Below are 21,869 nucleotides of genomic sequence, written 5' to 3'. Positions count from 1 at the left end.
ACTTTTTTTTCAGGAGCTATTTGGGCAACACTGTTACTTTTTATTCTAGAATTTATGATTCTGTCATTATTTAAGGTTGATAATTAAACACAATAACCAGCTCTTCTAACTCAAAGGGTCAAACTCCGTATAATATTGTCCATGCTTGCAGAATTTTAAAAAGCTTAGATGCAGCCAAAGACTTGGGGAAAGAAAGTTTCTAATTAAACACTAATGAGGTCTAGAAAAATGCTGTGATTTTTTTTTCTCCCAAGAATCCAGGCAAATCCAAAAGATCTTTCCTTCCTTAACTCCAGTGTGTGGGGAAGACCCCTGACAAGGTCTGAAAGAACAGCGACGCCCACAGAATGATTGCCAAAAGAAAAAGCAGAAGGTCTGAAACATCTGCCAGCACTGGTCAGGCAAAACAGGGCCTTTTCCAGAGCCTAACCACAGGGCTGGGCACAGGAAACAGCCATCACTTCACAGTTGGAGCTGACAAGAACTGCAGAAATTGCCAACTTCCCCACCCTGGCTGGGCAAATCTGGGACTTGCAATTGGCTGGCACAAAAGCCAGGGTCCTTGGTAAGCCTGTTTTCATAGGAACTGGAGGAAATAACCTGTTCTGCTCCCTAAAAGGCTGCTTCCCGAACAAAATGGCTATCAGAGAACTCAAATGATGTACTCTCAATCAGCTTACAATGGTTTGGGGATTATTTTCCATTTACAAGAGAGAATAAACACACATACAGATCCATTTCAACATGCATGGCTTCCTTCCTGGGTGAGGTTTCCAAAACTTTCTAGAATTCAAACCTCTCTTTAGAAAGAGCTCCTCGACTGCTGCTTCCTCCTCCTCCAAATTCTCAGCATGCAGCTGCCACTGGAGCCCAGGTCCCCACCGCTCTCAGCTGGACAGGAGAAAAGGCCTTCTTACCACTCTTCCCATTCCCCAGCCATTCCCCCGAGTGGCGAGAGTGAGCTTATCAAAATGTAGAGCTGATTTCTTTGTTCATATACTCAGTAAGTACTTATTAAGGGCAAAGTAGGTTCCAAGCACTGAGGATTCTCCGGTGAACAAAGAAAAGTTCCTACAGAACTTCAGCTAACATTCTGGTCAGGAGACACAATAATCATGTAAACCAGGGGTAGTCAACCTTTTTATGCCTACAGCCCACTTTTATATCTCTGTTAGTAGTAAAATTTTCTAACCGCCCACCGGTTCCACAGTAATGATGATTTATAAAGTAGGGAAGTGACTTTACTTTATAAAATTTATAAAGCAGAGTTACAGCAAGTTAAAGCATATAATAATAATTACTTACCAGTACTTTCTGTCAGATTTTCACTAAGTTCGGCAGAATAAATCTTTATAAAACAACTTATTATAGTTAAATCTATGTTTTTATTTATACTTTGGTTGCTCTGCTACTGCCCACCATAAAAGCTGGAACGCCCACTAGTGGGCGGTAGGGACCAGGTTGACTACCACTGAAAATGAATCCAACGTTGGATGGTGACAGGGTTACAGAGAAAAGTGAAGCCCTTTGGGTTGGGTGGACTTTTGGGTGGTGAGGCAGAGAAAGTCCAAGGGCAAAAGCGCTGAGGCTGGGATGTGCTGGACGGTCTGAGGTATGCAAGGAGGCCGGTGTTGCTGGAGAAGAGTTAGAAGCGGGAGAGCAGGAAGAGTGCTGGGAGCTCAGACTGGAGCCTGTTTGCTGGGGGGAAGGGGTGGAGGAAACCTGAACGGGGCATCATTCAGGGACTTGTCCTGTGGGGTAAAGCTAGCTTTTTCTCAGAGCGGGAAGTCATTGGAAGGTTTTGAACAGGAGAATGACATCATTGGACTTACTTTTAACAAAATCTGGAGGCTGATATGAGAATAGACTGTAGCGGAAAAACAGCATTAGCCATTTAGTCTCAATGAGTTTATTATGTAATTCCTGCCGTGTTCAGGTTTTGGTAGAGATTAGAGACTGGGGGTGTCCCAGGAAGGACTGTTTGAAGGGAAGTACAGGAAAAAAGAGCCTGAATTTTGCAAACTAAGTCCATTCTATATAGTGGCTGAGTGAGTGGCATTTGGATTTAGACAGAACTTTGCTCTTGGACAAGTTAATAGCTCTAAACAATTTCTACCTCTGCCAAACAGGTTTAATAATTCTTATTTCATGTCATTGTTAGGAGAATTAAATGAAATGGTAAATATAGAGTGCTTAGCACTATGTCTAACAATAGAAATGTTCATGAAGTAGAAATAACCATAGCTAACACTTTCTAAATGCTTATCATGAGCCAGGACCCTTAGTGAGATCATTTATGCAATCTAATGTCCCCTCAACAACCCTAGGAGGAAGGATTACTGTCGACCCCCTTTCGGACACAAGGAAATGAGACACCGAGCTCGCTACATGTGGGTGTGTGGCTTAAGCCCCAGTCAGAGTTGGCACTCATATCTACTAGCATGGTAACTTTTGGCTGAGGATGATCAAGTTTGTACAAGGAGTCTACATTTTTACATTTAAAAAACTACTTCTCGATTAATGTTTTTTTAGCCTTTATATAAAACTCAAACTGTAGATCTTATTTAATCTTTTTAGAGGTAAAGAAACAGGCTCAGAGTAATTACATGTCGTGGCTCCAGGTCACACAGTTGGTAAATGATGAAGCTTTGGTTTTAACTCAAGTCCAGCTGACTATAGTCCATTCTATTTCCCTATTTTATCAAGGTCCCTTTCTCTCTTAGATAATAAACACCTAATCACACTTTAATGAGACAAACTAATTCCTGTAAAAATATTTGCTGATGACATTACCCAAGGTAGCATAATACTCGTAATTACTGTGTCTCCTGAGCAGTTGCCAATCTAAGGGTCACGTGGGAGGTGAATGTGCACGAGGAAGCAATTGGTGGGGCCCCACAGCCTTCATGCATGAGAATCTGGGGCGCTTAGTCCTATGGAATAGGGTTCAGTGTTGAGTGGAAGAAGTTTTAATAGCTTTCTGTTGGAAAGAAAGAATTAAATAACTAAACAATGTTGAGCATCTTTGTTTTCATAAAACAAACCATTAAGTTGTCAGAATCTCCTGATTGATAAAAAACTGTCTCTAAAAACATGTGGGCACAGTGTCTCTAAGTGGTCAGTGGGCCCTTTCCTGGTTGCCACCCTAGACTGTAATTCCTAATCTGGAGTGAAGGAGGAGAAATCCAGGTTTCTGCAGATTTTAGAAACTCTAAGGTTGTTCCTGTGCCTAAGAAATTGGGAACAGCGCATATGAAGATCATTTGCCAGACATTCATTCATACACCCATCCATCCATACACATATACATCTAACATGTTTTCAGTGTTTTTTTTTAATGCATTTAATTTTTACAACAATACCAGGAGAATAACTCTTTAAGGTAGATACTCTAATTAAACTGCGTTTCAGAGAACTCACATGGCAACAAAAGCTGAAAGATTTGAACTCAGGCAGTCTGACTTGATATACTTAATTTTTAAGTGCTAGGCTATGTTTGCTGAGTGAATGAATTAGTGAATAAATTACACAGTTCCATCTTTATGTGCTATTTATTTATTTATATATTTTTAAGAGAGAGGAAGGGAGATAGAGAGACAGAACTCCGCATGTGCACTGACTGGGATCCACCCAGCAACCCCATCTATGGCTGATGCTGAAATCAACAGAGCTATCCTCAGCACCTGAGGGGATGCCCAAATCAATGAAGCCCCTGGTTAAGGGAGGGGAAGACAAAGAAAACGGAGGGGAGGGAGAGAAGCAGATGGTGGTTACTCCGTGTGCTCTGACCTGGAAGTGAACTTAGGACGTCCATATGCTGAGCCGACAATCTATCTACTGAGCCAACCAGCCAGAACCTATTTATCTTTTAATAAATAAACAATCCAGTGGCAAGAGGCTAAGCACTTGAGTGAGCTAGAGCTCTGTTAAGTTCTAGCACCATGACTCATTAGCTAATAAGTATATAAAACTACTAACGTGGGATTTGTGGGCTTATCTTGAAGAGTTGTTGAAAGGACAAAGATAAGGCACAACTTCAAATAATTCGAAGATCTAGCATCTGTGCTTGTGAGTACATACCCCAGCGAAGCTCTTGCTCATATGCACAAGGAGACAAATACAAACATTATCACTGGACTATTTCGGGACATTGAATCCATCAACAAGAGATTGATACAGTCATGCAACTGAACACAGGGGTTAAAATTAACTTAAAGGTGAATTCCAAAAGCTAGCTGAGAAGAAAATAATGTAGCAGAATGACACATTCACATAAAATTTTTACAAACACAAAAATATATATTGCTTATATAAAACAGAAACAGAAGATGGATACAGAACAAGCTGATGGTTGCCAAAGGGTCAGGGGTTGGGAGATAAAAATATATATTATTTATAATAAAAACATACATGGAAAAATTATAAAAAACAAATGAGGGGATAAAAAACATCAATTTTATGGTAGATTATCGATAGGGAGAGAGGAGAGGTACAAAGTGGTTTCAACTTATTCTATAAAATTGTGCTAATATATAAAAGTATCTGAGGCAAACCTAGCACAATATTAAAATGTCTTAAAACTGAGTGTGGGTGCTTTAGTTTTACCTACATTATCTTTTATATTTTTTCATATGGAAATAGTACCAAAAAAAGGCTCTGGGTTTTTTTAAAGGTAATACATGCAAAGTGCCAAGCACAAGGCCCACCACACATTAGCTGCTTAGTAATTAGTAGCATTTAGTTGAATCAAGACAGTGAGACTATAAAAGCACTAGTTAAGGAGAAAATAGTAATTTAATCAACAAGCATTGCCCAAACATAAAATTCAAGAGACTTAAAAATGCTTAGGACATTAGAGGAAGATGGTACTATTTAATTTATTATATTTGCCAGCCTCTTTCATGGTGAAGGTTAATTTCAAGGATGTCAGAATGTGTCTGTTATATACACACATATATATTATTACATATGGAAGCTTAATTTCTACCTGTTTCCCATGCTGTAAGTCACATAGTTTTGTCTAGGAAATTTAGAACTACATATCTATTCCCCATTTGAATTACTCACACTTTTCCACAACAACCAAATTGGACATCACAAATATAATGTTCAGAATAAACATAAGCAGGGGATGAACAAGAGGTTGTTTTATGCCGTAGCTCCAACAAGAAATGATGGAGGCCTGACCTGTGGTGGCGCAGTGGATAAAGCATCAACCTGGAAACCCTGAGGTTGCCGGTTCAAAACCCTGGGCTTGCCTGGTCAAGGCACATATGGGAGTTGATGCTTCCTGCTCCTCCCCCCTTCTCTCTCTCTCTCTCTCTCTCTCTCTCCTCTCTATAATGAATAAATAAAATCTAAAAAAAAAAAAAAAAGAAATGATGGAATGAGAAAACAAACACCCATTTGAAAAGGCAGGAGAGGTTATTCTTGACACGGTGTTTTCTAAGCTGTGCAACAAAGGTTCAAAAACACTGTTCAAAGATCCTGACATGAATCTTGTTGATGTTAAATGACATGACCTTTTTGAAATGTATTTTTACCAAGTGGTGGGCTAAAACATTAAGATAGTTTTCCTTCCCAGTTTCTGGGCACCTTAGCACAGTGTTTGGGTAAACCTAGAAAAGGTGGAAGACATATTTTCTCAGTAATAAGTGATACACACACATACACACACACTTTAATTTATTGATTTGAGAGAGAGAAGGAGGGAGAGAAAGACAGGAACATTGGTCTGTTCCTATATGTGTCCTGACCAGGGATTGCACCAGCAACCTCTGTGGCTTTGGAGTGACGCTCTAACCAAACAAGCTATCCTGTCAAGGCTGGTGGACTCATATTTAATTTATCAGCCAAGTTTTTTTTTTGCCCCCCTTTCTGTATGAGTTACTACTGATAGCCGACTCCATGGCTACTGTCCCTTCAACAGAGTGTAGGCTCCAGTCAGGAGACCGTCCTGATAGCCAGGCCATATTTTAAAGCTAGATTCTTCTACAAAACATCCTTCCCGTCAATGCAACCCTCATTCCCTTGTTCCTTCCCGCTGGCCCCGCCATGCCCAGCTTTGCTCCCAGCACCTGTTGGGCAGGATCTGTAGAGGATGCTGTGATGTGTTATGCCATTGGCCTCACGACTGTTGTGAGCTGACAGCTCTCAGCTCCCAGCTCCCTCTGGGATCACCCTCCTGGAGAGAGGCTGCCTCATCTAAGGTCACCCCGCCCTCTCCCGGGAAGCCTCTAATCTACCAATGACGGGCCAGATGCAGATGTGGCCCTATTGTTCCAGCTAGGGATAGCACTCAGCTTCAGAAATGCCCAGGAGGTCACTGAAGGCCTTTACTGAGCTGACCAGTGGCCCAGCCGCTCCCTCTGCTCCACTCCCTCTCCCTGTTCCCTCTGTAGACCTTGATCCACACAGTAAACTCCCTCCTGCTACTCTGCAGTTCAGTCAGCTTCCCAAGGGACCAGACCTGCATCAACATTTGTGCTGCCCCACAGGAAGACTACTTTTCCTGGCCTCGGTGGTTGAGTGCATTACGTGACCCACTCTGACCAATGACCTGTAAAAAGCGACTCGGGCCACTTAGAGCACTTAATGGTCAATGCAAAGGCCCAAAGAGCTCTTCACTTTCTATCATGGCAGCTGGCAATGCTCAGGAACATTCTGTGAGCCTGAGTGACAGTGATGAGCAGAACTTCCAGCCAACCTGTCATTGGATAGGTAGTGTCAATCAAAAATACACCTTTATGGTTTTAAGCCACTAGGGTCCCGGGGGCTGTTTGCTGCCATAAAAAAACCTCTCCAATCCTGCTTAATAGACCTTCCTCCCTGCAGCAGCCTCCCGACCTCCCTCCCCTTCCCACTCCACTGTGCCACCTTCTCCCAAATCTATCAGCAACAGGTCACTGCCTCAGTGCTGTTCTCAACCAACCTCTCCCCTCCTCCCAAAGCTCTGAAGAGAAACATCAAAATGCTAATCTTAAAATAAAAGATCAATCAAGCCCAGATGTTATTCTCAAACACAATCTCTCTGCCTGACTCTGTCTCTTTCTCCCCATCAGCCTTAAGAACTCTTTACAATCCCTCATAGCCATGTCTTCCCACAACTGAAATGCCTTCTGCCTTTCTTCACCAAACTCCGCCTTCTCTTTCAAACCTCTGCCAGAGCTTAACTCCTCCAGGAAGCTTCTTTGGTCCTCCCACATTTTGTTTTACCCTTGTCTGATTTAGACCCCTCCACTGTGTACCTAGAGATCCTGGGAAAACACTTCCATAGTTTGAGTTTCTCACCTGTCTCCCCTACTTGGGGAGGGCAAGAAAAATGTTTACTTTGACAGTAACGGGGATGTGTTGAACACTTGATTTTTAGGTATATTTTTAGGTATAGTTTTAGTGGACAAATGAATGAACCAATCTATAACTCCAATCACTATGTTCCGCAAGGAAAGTCCTAGCAATAGTAAATAGAACACTCATCATTTGTTAATTTCCAAGCGACCAAGTTTTTCATGAGAAAATTTTTCCATATTCCTTCAAGTTCGGTTTTTCTATGATTGAATTCTACACCTTTCTTCCTCTAGCATTCTCTAACTAATATGTTGCTTTATTTCTTTCTAGTCCAGGGATTGGCAAGACCTTTCTGTAAAGGAATTGATAATAAAAATTTTCTATTTTGTGGCCAGTACAGTCTTTGTCACAACTGCTCAGTTAAGTAGTTGAGTTACAACTACTCAATTCTGCCCATGGCAGGGCCATTTGCCAATAAAACTTTATTTATAAACACAGTGGGAGGTCAGTTTTTTCCCCTGTGGGTCATAGTTTTTCAGCCCCCACCTAGTTTACAGAATTCAGAAGATGGTGGAGAGTGAAGGGAGGGCAAGTGAAGCATACATGGGTTGCAATGCGCAAGGCCACTGGCTGCACAGTGGGAGACTGCCCTACCCAGGGCGTGGTTTCTCCATTCAGTGTGACGGGATGCAAAGCGCAGGTGTTACCAGTTCATGGATCATCAGAGTCTTACATTTAAGCACATTTTCTCTTTAGTGTAAGTTGTCTGTGGCCTCCCAAATTTTACACATGGGCTTAAGGAAAATGTGGGTCTATTATGTGGAACACAAGTCCAAATACCCCAAATCCTCCCTATATAGATTTTAACACTGCTATGGAAATTCCAGTCTCTTTTATTGAACATCATCACTTGTAAAGATGGGAATCCAGTGTTCAAAAACTAGTCTCACTTATGAAAACAATGTAACACAGTTACCCTTTATCAAGTACCTTCTTTTTTTTTAAGTGAGAGGAGGCAAGATAGCCTCCTGCATGCACCCCAACATGGATCCACCCAGGAACCCCCATCTGGTGCCGATGCTTGAATCAACCAAGCTATCCTCAGTGCCCTAGGCTGATGCTCAAACCAACGAAGCCACTGGCTGTGAGAAGGGAAGAGAGAGAGAAGGAGGAGGCAGGAGAAGAAGCAGATGGTCACTTCCCCTGTGTGCCCTGACCGGGTATTGAACCTGGGACATCCACACACTGGGCTGACACTCTATCCACTGAGCCAACCAGCCAAGGCCTAAAGTATGTTCTGTGGGTCTAGTGTCAAGTCCTTTATGTAACCAAGAGTTAACATTTATTGAGCATTTGTTTGTAGCAGACAGGATACTCAGTGTTATATATATTATCTCATGCATTTGTACTCTACCCCACAGCACAGGTACTGCAGTTCTCCTCTCTAACCCAAGAGGAAATGGGGCTCAGAGAGGGAAAGCAATTTGTTCAAGGTGAATTTGTTCAAAGTTTTAGTTCGTAGCTTCTGGCATGTTCTGCACTGCATGCTACCTCCTCAGGGTCAGCTGTCTGCCTCAGGGGAGCTGACCCAGCCTCTTGTGGTCACTTAAAAATATCTCAGAATCTGTCCAAGTTGCCTCCTACTGGAGGCAATGACTCCATTCAGGCTTTGTATGAAATTCTACCTTTGAGACATTGGGGAAAAATAGAAAACTTAATTCCAAGTTACAAACTGAGGGCTTTGTTAGCACATGTCATCCCTAATAAAAAGCAAAGAGTGTTGTACATATATATTTTTATAAACAACATTCTCCCATACTTTTCCACTTTAATTGCAGGTTAAACCTAATTAATAACTATAATGCAACTCATCCAGGTAAGATATAAGCAGGATAGATATATGGCTGGCAAACCAACTTTTAGAGATTAGCCCAAAATGAAAGGTGAATATCCCATGTCCGCAACTTCAACCTAGTTCAAAGCTTCACTCACAAAGTAAGCCTTTGTTCAAAGGCATCTCAGTGCAGCTTCAGGCTGCTTTTCATTTAGCTGCATTACTACAGAAATGCCTTATAGCTAGTATCTTAATTATTCATGGTAATTGGCAAATTAAGGCACTTGCCTCTCCAGTATGTGGAAAAGGAGGAAGCGTTCAATTCCAAAGAAATTATGCCTTCTCAGTGCTGCCAGCCAGGCAATAATGCTGGTGCCAAATTCCTCATGAATAGGTGGGAGATCTTCTTTCACTTATAGTATAGGAATCAACAAAACATCCCAGGGGATGGCCCCGTATTGCATGTAATAGATATCTCCCACCCCACCCTTGTTTCTCTCTAGAGTGATTGAGGTCTAGATTTCTTTAAAACAAGACTATTTAGATGAGAAGTAAGAAAAATGACACCTCTTTATTATCAAGATGATAAAAAACTGGATTCAGTAAAATATGTAACTCTTTGGTTTCCAGGTCATGTGTCAGAAAGCTGGGCAGTACACTAGAGAACTCTCCCCTCTATAGCTTAGAATTTGTAATTACGGGATAGCATATGGTTTCCCTAATGATGGGTCCACATCTCCTTAACTCAAATTACTATGGTAAAATACTTACAAATGTATTTGTGTATGAATCTTCGTACTTATCTTGAAAAATAACTAGTTATTTTTTAAAGAGCTCTAGATTTGGGTTAAATAATGCAGGTGCACTGCACCTCAACCCATCATCGACCTTCCGCACTGTTTGGTGAGATGTGGCCTGGGGGCCAACCTCATTCTCAGCTTCAGAAATGGGTCTGCTCCTCCACAGGCCTAAACTAATCAATGTAAACAGTGATTCTCAACATTTTTATTCACTATTACCGCCTTAAGGAGCCTGTTTGGATTTTTTTGCTAGCTAGTCCCTCCACCCCATATTCTAATGCCACAGATATACTATACATGTTTATGTATTGTATGCCTGCACTGTATTTATAAAAACAGCAAGGTTTTTTGCCCTCTCCTACTCCCAGGAAATAATTCCTGTCTTTTGGGGACCATATCACTCTCATTGAGAATGCATTTATCATCATCCTAGTCCCTGAACCAATCAGTGCATGGTACTGGGGGTTGCACAGACCCTTGGTTAACCCATCAGAATGTAAACTACAATTTTTTTGTTAGTTCATGAATATGTGGAATTCTCTTTCTATCTGCACAGGCTGATGTGTGTATCTAAGCCCTGACACCGCTGTGGCTATCTGCTATCCTGAGGGAATAAATCAGCTGAGGATAAAGCCAACACACAAATAAGACAGGGCTGAAAGAATCATGGGGAACAAGCATGATGTCCTGATCAAACTATGCCTGAAGTTCATTCTATCACTAGACTTTTTAGTTGTGTCAAAAGTTCCTTCTTTTTATTCTGTAGGTGGGTATCCTATTACAATAAGTGAATCTTAACTGATAGAACAGATAATATTTATTAAATGCTTCCTAAACTCTAGGCACTGTACTAAATATATTACATGTTATTTATCTTAGAAATATCTGTGATTAGTACTATTACATTTCCCATTTTCATGCACCTGAAGCACAGTAACATGAGGTAACTTCCCCATAGTCATACATAGGCAAACAGGGCTCACTCCTATGTCTGTATAACTTGGAGCTGACGGTAATAATCACTTTATTTTACTTACTTTTAGTTCTATAAAATTAAAGTCATGACTTTCTTGCTAGAAATTTCAAAGACATTAGAGAAAATGGTGTTTCATTGCTAACAATGAACTATGTTGCACAATGCAGAAATCTATGGTTCTCCTAAAGTTTTAAAATATTTTAAAAATCTTATTTCTCCCATGACACAGACAACTTTAAACTTAGAGAGATCATTTTCTACTTATGACTCATAAAATGGGCTTCATTATTTTAGATGTTCTTTCTTATCATTATAAGAGGATATTGACCCAGTCACCATCCATTTTATAAAAGCAGAAACCTATAATTTAATGTTAGTCCTTTAAGTTGCTGTTCTGCTTTTAAAAAATGACTGATTAACCTTATAAAGAGACTATGGGATCTCAGGTGTCTGGAACCTTCATTGCTGAACTGGTCACTAACACAGAAGAGATAATCCCCAGTCCCCTGAATCCTTGGGGACAGAGGCATGGAGGCTGTTTGGTTGGCTACAACACTTGTGTTCTTCTTTTGAAAGTTTTCCAAACATTAAAAAGCAAAATCAATTCAGGGTTACTTGTCTCACAGACTAAACTGAACAATAATTTCCCAAACATAAAAAGCTTGAGAAGCAGACATATCTCTGACTCCCAAAAGCCAGGTAATCTGTGTAATATGGACAGATAGAATATTCCTACAGCTCCATAATCCTCTCAAAACGCCACATGTTGCCCCAGTTCTCAGCCTGGCTTTGGGATTCTTTCAGAATGTAAGACATTGCAGACATATTATCTAAAGCAGGAGTCATGAAAGCGCAAAGTGAAATGTTCTCCTGTTTTTAACATGGGTGGTACAGACGTCAAGTATGACCCGGGGAAGCTGGCTCTTTAGAAGCCCCAGTTTAACTGCAGGTGCTGGTCATTTCATTTTGCTCGACTGATGGAAGACTATGGCTTGTCAGAACCAGGAGCCTGGTCACATATGTGACTCAGCAGGGCAACGTACAAATTATAGTCACATTAGGAATGGGGTCAGGGTAGGAGTAATTTAGGAACTGCAGCAAAGGTATTCCACATCATAGGAAAGAAAACATGATGCTATACTCCTATAGTAAATACCAGGTATAATCTTCTTAAATGCAATGTAGATTTTTTTAAGCCTCAAAAATATTAACCAAATCCACAAATGACTGTTAAAAAAAAAAGCACCAAGGAAGCTGTGGGCCCAGAGAGGATGTACGGTCTCCTAGTTGAATAAAGTTGCTGCATTTCTGCCTGCAGGAAGGGACCTAGTAGAGCAATCAAGAGGCTGTGTTGTATGACAGGGAGTATCCATACGTAGCATTTCCACGGTCAGCCAGGACACCCCTCCCTTCCCCAGCCCATGATCCTCCTGCAAAGAGTGTACAATTTTCTGTCCTTCCTTCCCAAAGTCAGTAGACACAGAATCAGCTTTTCCTGGCTCTGCTTTGCAAGTTGAGGCTGCCTGACGGAAAAATGAAATAAAATCAAAGGGAGGAATGCAAATCCATTCATGCCCCTCTGACTAACCTAATGCAAAATCACTGCTCTTGAAATAAAAAAAGGATTAATCTGAATGTCAAGGCTGCTTCCCGGAGACCCTGCACTACAAAGCTGCAGCTTTCTTAGCTGAGTGCCAGCCAGCACACCCTCCCTCTACAACAGAGGTCTGCAAATGCTGGGACTAACTCACAAGTGCCCCCCCCCCCCCATGCCCGATGGGAACAATTAACAGGCTTTATCAGGCAACAGTTACCCATAGCTTCTGAGCATTTGGCCCGCTAGGAGTTTGAAAAGAGAGAGGTGGAGGGAAAGAGAAGAGAATACAATCATACAGGTGGAACCAGCTCACCAGGAGCGCCTGGCATCCTGCAAGGGGCCTGGGGCGCCGGGTGCCCTGCCATACCTGGTACACATCCCGCAGCCCGCACCACGTCCGCAGCACCTGGTGGCAAGCCCGCAGCCTCTCCGTGTACCATCTCCGCAGCGTGGACACAGTCAAGTTCCACACGAAGCGGCTCCCGCTGAACAGCAAGTCCTCCACTCCACACATGAACACCGAGGCCATGCCTTCTCCTTCCTCGGAACCCCGGGTGCCCGGCTCCCGCAGCTGCAGCCCAGCAAGCGGACTACGGCGGCCCCAGCACCTGGGCTCCACCGGCTTCTGCTAGCAGCTGGGTCAACCTCCCACTGCACTGGCCTTTCACCGTGCGAGCTGGCCAGGCGCCCGCGGCATGCCCCGGCATTGAGTACCCGCCAATCAACGGCTGCGGCTGGCACACCGAAGCCGAGTGTCCACCCCGCCCGCTGGCTGGCAGCGCCGAGCAAGCAGCGCTAAGCTCCGCCAGGCGAGCCCGCCGCGCTCCTGGGGCGGGGGACGCCCTGGCGGGTGAGGACTCCCCCTGGCGCTCCCCGAGTGCGCTGGTCAGGGCGGGGGTGGGGGGTGAGTGGAGCAACTCTTTGCAGGCAATGGGAACAGTAGCATTTCAACGGACTTGGCTTGCATGTCCTGCGCGCACACACACACACACACACACACACACACACACACACACGCACACACCAGTCTCAATCCTCCAGTATGTTTTGGAGAGAACTTTACTTTTCCCCACAGGGCCTTTGCTTGCCATCTGGCTCTGTTCACGCTGATAAATATCCCTGGGCAACCATATATGCAGGAGAAAAAAAATTAAAAAAAAAAAAATCTTTCGTAGCATCCCTTTGGCCCCTACTCCTGGGGAACTGCCCTGGGTTGGAGCCAGGAGATGAAGATACCAGTCTGAGAGCAGCAGTGTGTCCGGGGCTACAGAACCTGCCTTTGCTCTTAATTTGAGGGTCTGGGAAGAAACGACGAGCCGCCTGTTGTTGCCAGCCAGGTCTGGTGCCTGCACCCAGGCACCATGCTAATTCCAACGCAGTAGTCAGTATGAGAACAAAGAGGGCTCTTGGTCTCTGGCAGATAGCATCCAGTTACTATTTACTGGGAAATACAAGCTCACAAGAGGACCCTTGGTTTGACACTGGACAATTCAGACTCCGGGCACGTTTACCAGCAGCTGCCAGCACAAATCTGCACAGGTAGTTTGTCCTCGACTTAAACCAGAGGAAACTTCCACTGCTCACATAGTCACCAAATAATGTGTTTTTGAAGTTCTCCCCCACCTCCCACCCCTAGGAACTGATACTTCCCAAGGCATTTGGGAAGGGGAGCACGATAATTCTGTCCCACACACCACCAATCTCTATTTTCCTGTAATGGATGTGTGGAGATTTCAGTCCTGTAGCCTCCTATGACATTTTTCATAGCAAAGGCAGTGTAGCCAGTTCAGGCTTTTTCCCCCTGCACCCATCTGTAAGACAAACGTCTGTGTTTCACTGCCAGTATCACACCTGGGCTGTTATCATTGTTATTAAGTGGCAGAAAGGTAAGGCACCACTGCCTTTCTCCTGAACTAGCTCGGAAGGTTTCAGAACAGATTATCGACAAGTAAATCAGCTTTATTTCAGGTTTCAAATGCACTGTTGTAATCTTAATTCAGGTGAAGCTCAGTCCAAAGGACACAAAAATCTGTTCTCAAAGTGCCTGTTGTTTCCAAAGTGACCACAATCAAGAAGCTTTTAAATGAGATTTCTTCTTTTACTACTTTTTACTTCTTTTTATTACTAATAAAATTGCCTAGTAGTTTTTTGTAGAACTTGTTATAAGGATACAAGCTCAGATCCAAGATCTGCGAATCCTTTCACACAATAAATCTGCTCTACTTGCTTATTAGTATTTGCTTCAGAAGATATTCTCCAAGATAATATTAGGTCACAATGTTTATACAGAATCAGAAAATGCTAGGTCTTACTAAATCAAAAGAAAATAAACTAAGGCTAATTTGAAAAAGAATTGTCATAATTCTAATGGAAAACTACTGAACTTCAAAAATGGCCTACTTGTACAAGTGAATGGTGGTGGTATGTTTTCTTTTCTTCTTCTTTTTTTAATGATGCAGTGTGACTGTGTTCTCAGAAATGTTGAGCAGCCAAGGGAATACCAGGAGAAAACTACAACAAGACAATTACCCCTGCCTCGTGACACCATCTTCTCTTTCAGAAGCGATGCTCTGGGAACCCCATGGCTATTATCTGTTCTTTCATAGGTCTAAGGCCAGTGGTCAGTTCCAACCTCAGTCGTTTTCATTTGAAGTTTCCAAAGTCAGTGCTATTTTCCAGAAAATAGGATGTGCTATAATATAGATTTTAAGAGTGTGTTCTTGAACTCGCAGCATCAGCAACATCACCTAGGAACTTGTTAAGAAATGCACATTCTTAGGCTGCTCCAGAATCAGAAACTAGGGCATGAGATCAGGGATCTGACTTCTCACACAGCCTCTGGGATTCCTACTTATGCTAGAGTTTGAATACCACTGTTGTAGGGCATGGCATTTAGGAGCTAAGTCTCCTAACAGAGACACATCTGACTTAAACCTCTGCTCCGTAAGACCGTGGGACTTTGTATAAGCTCTTTAAAACCACAAAGCCTCAATGTCCTCATCTATAAACTAAGAATGATATCAGAAGTCAGTACATGGGATTTTGAAGATAATTAAATAAAATATTTTGTATAAAGTGTTTAGCATAGTGAGTGGCAAAGGGTAAACACCCAAAAGAACAAACTACCACCACCAATGAAATCAGGTATTGTTTCATTATTTTTTATAGTCAGAAAATTGGTATAAGTAAAAGATCTTTAATTTTTTTTTCAACTAATCCACATCTGCTTTCTGTGTGTTGGGTGTTTTTCAGATTTTTTAAACTGAATTTATTCGGGTGACGTAGGTTAATAAATCACATAGGTTTCAGGTGCACAGTTCTACAACACATCATCTGTCTATTGCATTGTGCTCACCACCCCAGTCATCTCCTTACATCATTGTCTACCCCCACCTCTACCTCTTCCACTCCCCCAATTCTCCTTTCCCTCCTGCAATCCCCATGACTATAAAGTTTTGTTTTGCTTTTTTAGGTGAGAGGAGGCAAGATAGTGAGGCCGACTCCCGCATGCATCCCAATAGGGATCCTCTCAGCAACCCCATCTGGGGCAAATGCTCAAGTACCAAACTATTTCTAGCACCTTAGGTTGTTGCACTATAAAGGAGCTATCCTCAGTGCCTGGGGGCCATGCTCCAATCAGTCGAGCCACTGGCTATGGAAGGAGTCAAGAAGAGGGGGGAGGGAGAAGCAGACGGTTGCCTCTCCTGTGTGCCCTGACTGGGACTGAACCAGGACGTCCATATGCCGAGCCAATGCTCTATTCACTGAGCCCCCAGCCAGGGCCAACTATAAGTGTTTTTTTCTTTGCTTAGTTCCTTCATGGTTTTTTCCCAGCTCCCAACCCCCATCCCTTCTGACACCTGTCAGTTTGTTCTTATGTTTTTAGGTGTTAAGAGTTGGTGGTGGCCCGACCTGTGGTGGCACAGTGGATAAAGTGTCAACCTGGAAATGCTGAGGTCGCCGGTTCGAAACCCTGGGCTTGCCTGGTCAAGCACATATGTGAATTGATGCTTCCAGTTCCTCCCTTCTGTCTCTCTCTCTCTCCTCTCTCTCTCTCTCTCTCTCTCTCTCTCTCTCTCTCTCTGTCTGTCTCTCTCTCCTCTCTAAAATGAATAAATAAATAAAAAAGAGTTGGTGGTGACTTGTTTGGGGCAGTTCTGCCAGTCTTGTTCAAGTTACCAAAAAACACTGAAGCTCAATCTTCCTCACCACAACCAACCTTTCCTGGAGACTCCAAATAGTATATGCTCAAAGCCAGGTGCAAGTTCTGAAAAGACATTGTCTCCCCACCACTATAAATACACCGATGCTTCTTTTTATCCAAGTGCTTTCTTCTGCAGAAGAAGTCTGAAGCTCTAGGACAAGTGGTATTTTAGAAGGAAGGAAGTTCAAGGTCTTCCACGCAGGGGACTGAGTGGGTGGCAATGGAACTCAGATACGTAGCAGTCGGGAAAAGGGCGACCCAAGTGTGGCATCATTCTTAAAATGGACTAGCTATGTGGGACATACCAGATCCCAGACACACACCCTTGCAACTGGTCCAAAATTCCTGTGGAAAGGGAGCTAAATTAAGTTAACTTCAAAACTACTTTATTCTATCTCTTCCTTCTTCTTCCTCCTTCTCCCCCTCCTCCTTCTTCTTCCTCCTCCTCCTCCTCTTCTTCTTCCTCCTCTCCTCCTCCTCCTCTTCCTCCTCTTTCTCCTTCTTCTTCTCCTTCTTCTCCTCCTCCTCCTCTTTCTCCTTCTCCTCCTCCTCCTTCTTCTTCTTTTCTCTCTCTCCCTCTTTCTTTTTCTTCCCCTCTCTGTTTCTCTTCTTCTCTCCCTTCAAATTTAAGAAGAGGATTTTCTTCTCTCCAGCATCAGTGTTCCTTACAACACACTGTAATTTACTGCAGCTCTCTGGAGGCTCACAGAGCTGCTTCAGGTGACAGACAGCATTACTCATACACCTGGGAGTTCTGCAAAAGAGAAGTTGTCATCATCCAGGAGGCTCTTGTAGGTGCTCCTTTGCGCAATCAGCACGAATGCCAACTCCCATCTCTACAAAGAGATACTCAGCTGGTAATAGTGCAGCTAGCTTCCAGAGGTCCCATCTGTCCCTCAGAAAGAAAGAGAGCCCAACTAATGCCTGTGGACATTTTAAAACTATACTTTACACACCTTGGAAACCAGTGTGGCTAAATTCTCATAGACCATGAACATCTGACATAGAGCTTGAGGGAGATGAAAACAAGTTCTATTCAATGGCTTTCAATCACGGACAAGTTTGCACCCCTTCCAAGGATATTTGCCAATATCTGGAGATATTTTAATTGCCACAACTTCGGGGTGCTACCAGCCCCCAGTGGGTAAAGGCAGGGACATTGCTCGAAATCCTACAATGCTCAGGACAGTCCCCATGACAAATAATTATTCTTTCCTAAGTGTCAATAGTGCAAAGATCAATGAAACCTGGTCTAGTTAAACACTCCACTCCACTCTTCCTCTCATATCACTTCTGTGGTGAAATGTTCTTCTCTCTTGATATTTTCTCCCCAAAGGGGCAGACTGGGAAAGAAATGCAACAATCACTCTATAATTGTTTTCATACATTCAATAAAGAGGCACAATAAACTCAAAGCCCTCTGAGAAAGAACTGAAATGCCATTTCCATTACAGTGGTACCTTGAGATATGAACAGACTAACATATGAATTGTTTAAGATACAAATTAGTCCATATTTTTGTTTGAGATCCAAGCGAAATTCCGAGATATGAGTTGTGATTGGGGAAGCTGCCGCTAGTTGGTGCGTTGGGGCATGGGTCCAGTATTGGCAGTTTGATATACGAGTTGACTGACTTACAAGCTTGGTAACAGAACGAATTAAATTCGTATCTCAAGGTACCACTGCATTTTCACTTACCTTTTTGAATATATTTTTTTTAAAGTTTTTTATTTTTTTATTTTATTTATTCATTTTAGAAAGGAGAGAGAGAGAGAGAAGAGAGAGAGAGACAGAGAGAGAGAAGAGGGGGAGGAGCAAGAAGCGTCAACTCCCATATGTGCCTTGACCAGGCAAGCCCAGGGTTTCAAACTGGCGACCTCAGCATTTCTAGGTCAATGCTTTATCCACTGCACCACCACAGGTCAGGCCACCTTTTTGAATATTTATCATAAAAATGAGGATAGTAATTTTCATCATCAGCTATTTATATTTTGTTACTTCAACTTCTGGTTTTACTATTTTATTTAAATTAAAGGCTCCTTAGTGGGGGTGAAGCTTTTCTTGGCACACTGAAGAAAGATTCTTCTGTATCGACCAAAGGTGCACTGCAGACACATCCTTGGTCGGTACTGCTATGGATGTCTCTGGTTGCATACTTGATAAAATGCTGCCTTTTTCAGTCTCCTTGTCTCTGTTCGACTACAAGCTCAGGGAGTACTCCCTTCAGGTGAGATGCAGGCAGGGGAAACTGGCATCAGGGCGACCTTTCCAACAAGACTCTACACACTGGAAAATGTTTAGTGATCTTAGGACCTGCCCACTATACGCCAGTTGTGCCCCTAATCATTGTGACAGCCACCCCCATTCAGAAACTGGTGGTAGTAGGAACAGACTCTTATTCATATCTGTTTCTTCAGTGACTGGCACACAGCAGGCAATCGAGAAATGTTTACTGAACTGACAAATAAATGACTCTTTGTCTCAACAATGAATACAGAAAGAAGTTCATCCATTCCCAAAATATACTTGCCCTCATTAAAAAGTTATGCATGGAGTTTTCATACCATGTCAGGCAGGAGCTCAGTGCTTGGGATGCACCGTGAGAAAACAGAGATGAATGGGTCTTAGGGGAGAGCGAGGAAGGCAGACGTTTGGCAAGTGATACAAAGGGGCAGGCACTGCACAAGGCTTCTAATGGAGACCCAAAAGGCAGGAGGTGGGGCACACGATGCCTCCCTGTGGGTGTGACAGAGCAGCAGACACACAAATGTCTAGTAAGCAGATGGAAAGATGTTCAACATCATTACAATTATACACCACTTCACACGCACAATGGCTCTGATCAAAAATACAGACGTAAGTGTTGACAAGGACATGGAGAAACTGAAGCCTGCATATTTAGCTGGTGATAATGTGAAAATGTGCAGTCACTGTGGAAAAGATTGGTGATTTCTTAAAAGGTTAAACATTGTATCATCATATGACCCAGCAATTCCATTCCTAGGTATATAGCCAAAAGAAGTGTTTTAAAATAACTTGTCCACAAATGCTCATAACATCACTTTTTGTAATAATCAAAAAGTGGGGGAGGTGGCAAGATGGCGATGGAGTAGGCGGACGTACCAACTTTCACTTCCCAGAACCAAAGTGGATTACAACTTAATTTTAAGAACAATTATCTGGAAAAACCAACTTCGGACTAAACTAACAAGGACTCTTTAACCAAGGATCACTGAAGAAGCTACACTGAGACTGGTAGGAAAAGCAGAAATGTGAAGAGGGCTGCCCAGCTCCCGAGAGCGAATGGTAGCCCAGAGGAACTCGCACAGCAGGAAGTGAGTTTAGTGGAGAGGGAAAGGTCCTGGGCCCCAGAAATGAAGCCCCATCCTGCAGCCTCAGAGCACAGAAGAGGCGTATGAACAGTATTTAGCTGCAAAAAAAGCCAGGTACCATTTGCAAGAAAGAGACAGATTTCCCAGACCCAAGATTCGTCTTAAAGAGACTGCACAAAAAACCTCTTTCACAACCACTCACCTGGGGCTCTGGGGGACGGGGAGAGAGGAGAGGACTGGAGTAGCAGGAAGAGAGTGTAATCTAGGAGGCACGGGGAGAAACACTTTGAGGAACAGCCACCCTAACCCCTGGGCTGAGTCACTCCCCAAATCAAAAGTGAATATTTTCCTGGAACCAGCAATACCAGCAAAGGGAAGCAGGACACCAGCCAAACAAGCTCTCCTGCAGCACTCAGAGCAGACTCGCTTAGAAGCAGGGAGACATCAGAAATACAGTATTGAGTGCTAAGGTCTAAGCTGCATCACCCCTACTTATACTGCTGAGTGCTTGCTGGAGGGTGGGCGGTGGCAGGATACAGAAACGCGGTCCTGTTGGCAGAGGCAGAGGCTGAGGGTGGCCGTGGCGGCAGAAGTGGCACACGAAAGCAGTCAGACCCGTGGCTGTGAGCCAGGCAAGTGAGAGCGGTTCTGCCTGCAGTCCCATCCGCAGGAACAAGGTGAAAGCCAGAGAATCAGCTGAGACCTGAGGCTGGCACAGGAGCACACCCCTGCCTGCGGGGTGAGGCAAAGCCTGGGGCTGGCCAAGGCTTGCAGCCTGGGCACTCTAACACAGTTCTGCCTGCGGAGGCAAGACTGAAACAGCAGTGACCGCCACAGTGGGCGGCACCGCTGGTGCCCAAATGCCCAAGGTGGAGGCAGAAGCAGAGGGGGTGGCAAGCCTGCAGACAGGCAACACCTAAGGAACACAGAGGCCACACCCATAGGACTCCAGTGGCCACACCCTTCTTATACACAGACAAAATGAGAAGGCAGAGAAATGCAACCTAAATGAATCAAGAGACATCCCCAGAAAACGACTTGAATGAGTTGGAAATAACCAAATTACAGGATGCAGAGTTTAAAATAATAATTGTTCGGATGCTCAAAGATCTTAGATCAACAATGGATAGACATAGCAAGCATCTAAATAAAGATATAGCAAGTATAAAAAAGGACAATGAAATAATAAAAAGGAATCAGTGAGAAATGACAAACACAATATCAGAAATGAAGACTACAGTGGAAGGAATTAAAAGCAGGATGGATGAGGCTGAGGGTCAAATCAGCGAGTTAGAGGACAAAGATAAATGAAAGCATGGAAGCAGAGCAGCAAAAAGCAAAGAGGTTCAAAAAATCTGATGAAACTCTAAGAGAGTTCTGTGACAACATGAAGAGAAATAACATCCACATCATAGGGGTTCCTGAAGAGGAAGAGAAAGAACAAAGGATAGAGAATCTGATTAAAGAAATCATAGCTGAAAACTTCCCTAAATTGATGAAGGAAAAAGTCACACAAGTTCAAGAAGCACAGAGAGTTCCATAATGGTGAACTCCAAAAGGCCAACAACAACATATAATAATTAAAATACAAAAATTAAGAGATAAAGAATACTAAAAGTTGTAAGAGAAAAGCAGTCTATTAAATACAGAGGGGAGCCCCCATAAGTATGACATCTGACTTCTCAACATAAACATTAGAGGCCAGAAGGGAATGGCAAGAAATATACAAAGTAATGCAAAACAAGAACCTACAACCAAGACTTCTGTATCCAGTAAGGCTATTATTTAAAATTGAAAGAGAAATAAAAAGCTTCTCAGACAAAAAACAAACAAACAAAC

At 43.1% G+C, this 21,869-nt stretch overlaps 1 protein-coding gene across 4 annotated transcripts in view; it reads right to left on the bottom strand.

Annotated features, from left to right (window-relative positions):
• Nucleotides 1-21,869, bottom strand: part of FRMD4B (FERM domain containing 4B) — a 328,332-nt gene that overhangs the window by 171,516 nt on the left and 134,947 nt on the right. For 2 of the 4 annotated variants that reach the window (XM_066350507.1, XM_066350508.1), the window contains exon 1: nt 12,862-13,248. The exons of 1 other annotated variant lie outside the window; for it this stretch is intronic. In XM_066350507.1, coding sequence (XP_066206604.1) covers nt 12,862-13,023 — 162 coding nt within the window. In that variant the 5' untranslated portion in view covers nt 13,024-13,248. Of the gene's footprint in view, nt 1-12,861; nt 13,249-21,869 lie in introns of those variants that run through there. One more of the 4 variants, XM_066350506.1, reaches the window with a different exon arrangement.

The sequence above is a fragment of the Saccopteryx leptura genome, chromosome 10 (genome assembly GCF_036850995.1).
Source record: "Saccopteryx leptura isolate mSacLep1 chromosome 10, mSacLep1_pri_phased_curated, whole genome shotgun sequence".
Classification (NCBI taxonomy): domain Eukaryota; kingdom Metazoa; phylum Chordata; class Mammalia; order Chiroptera; family Emballonuridae; genus Saccopteryx; species Saccopteryx leptura.
This window is presented reverse-complemented; position numbering and strand designations above follow the sequence as displayed.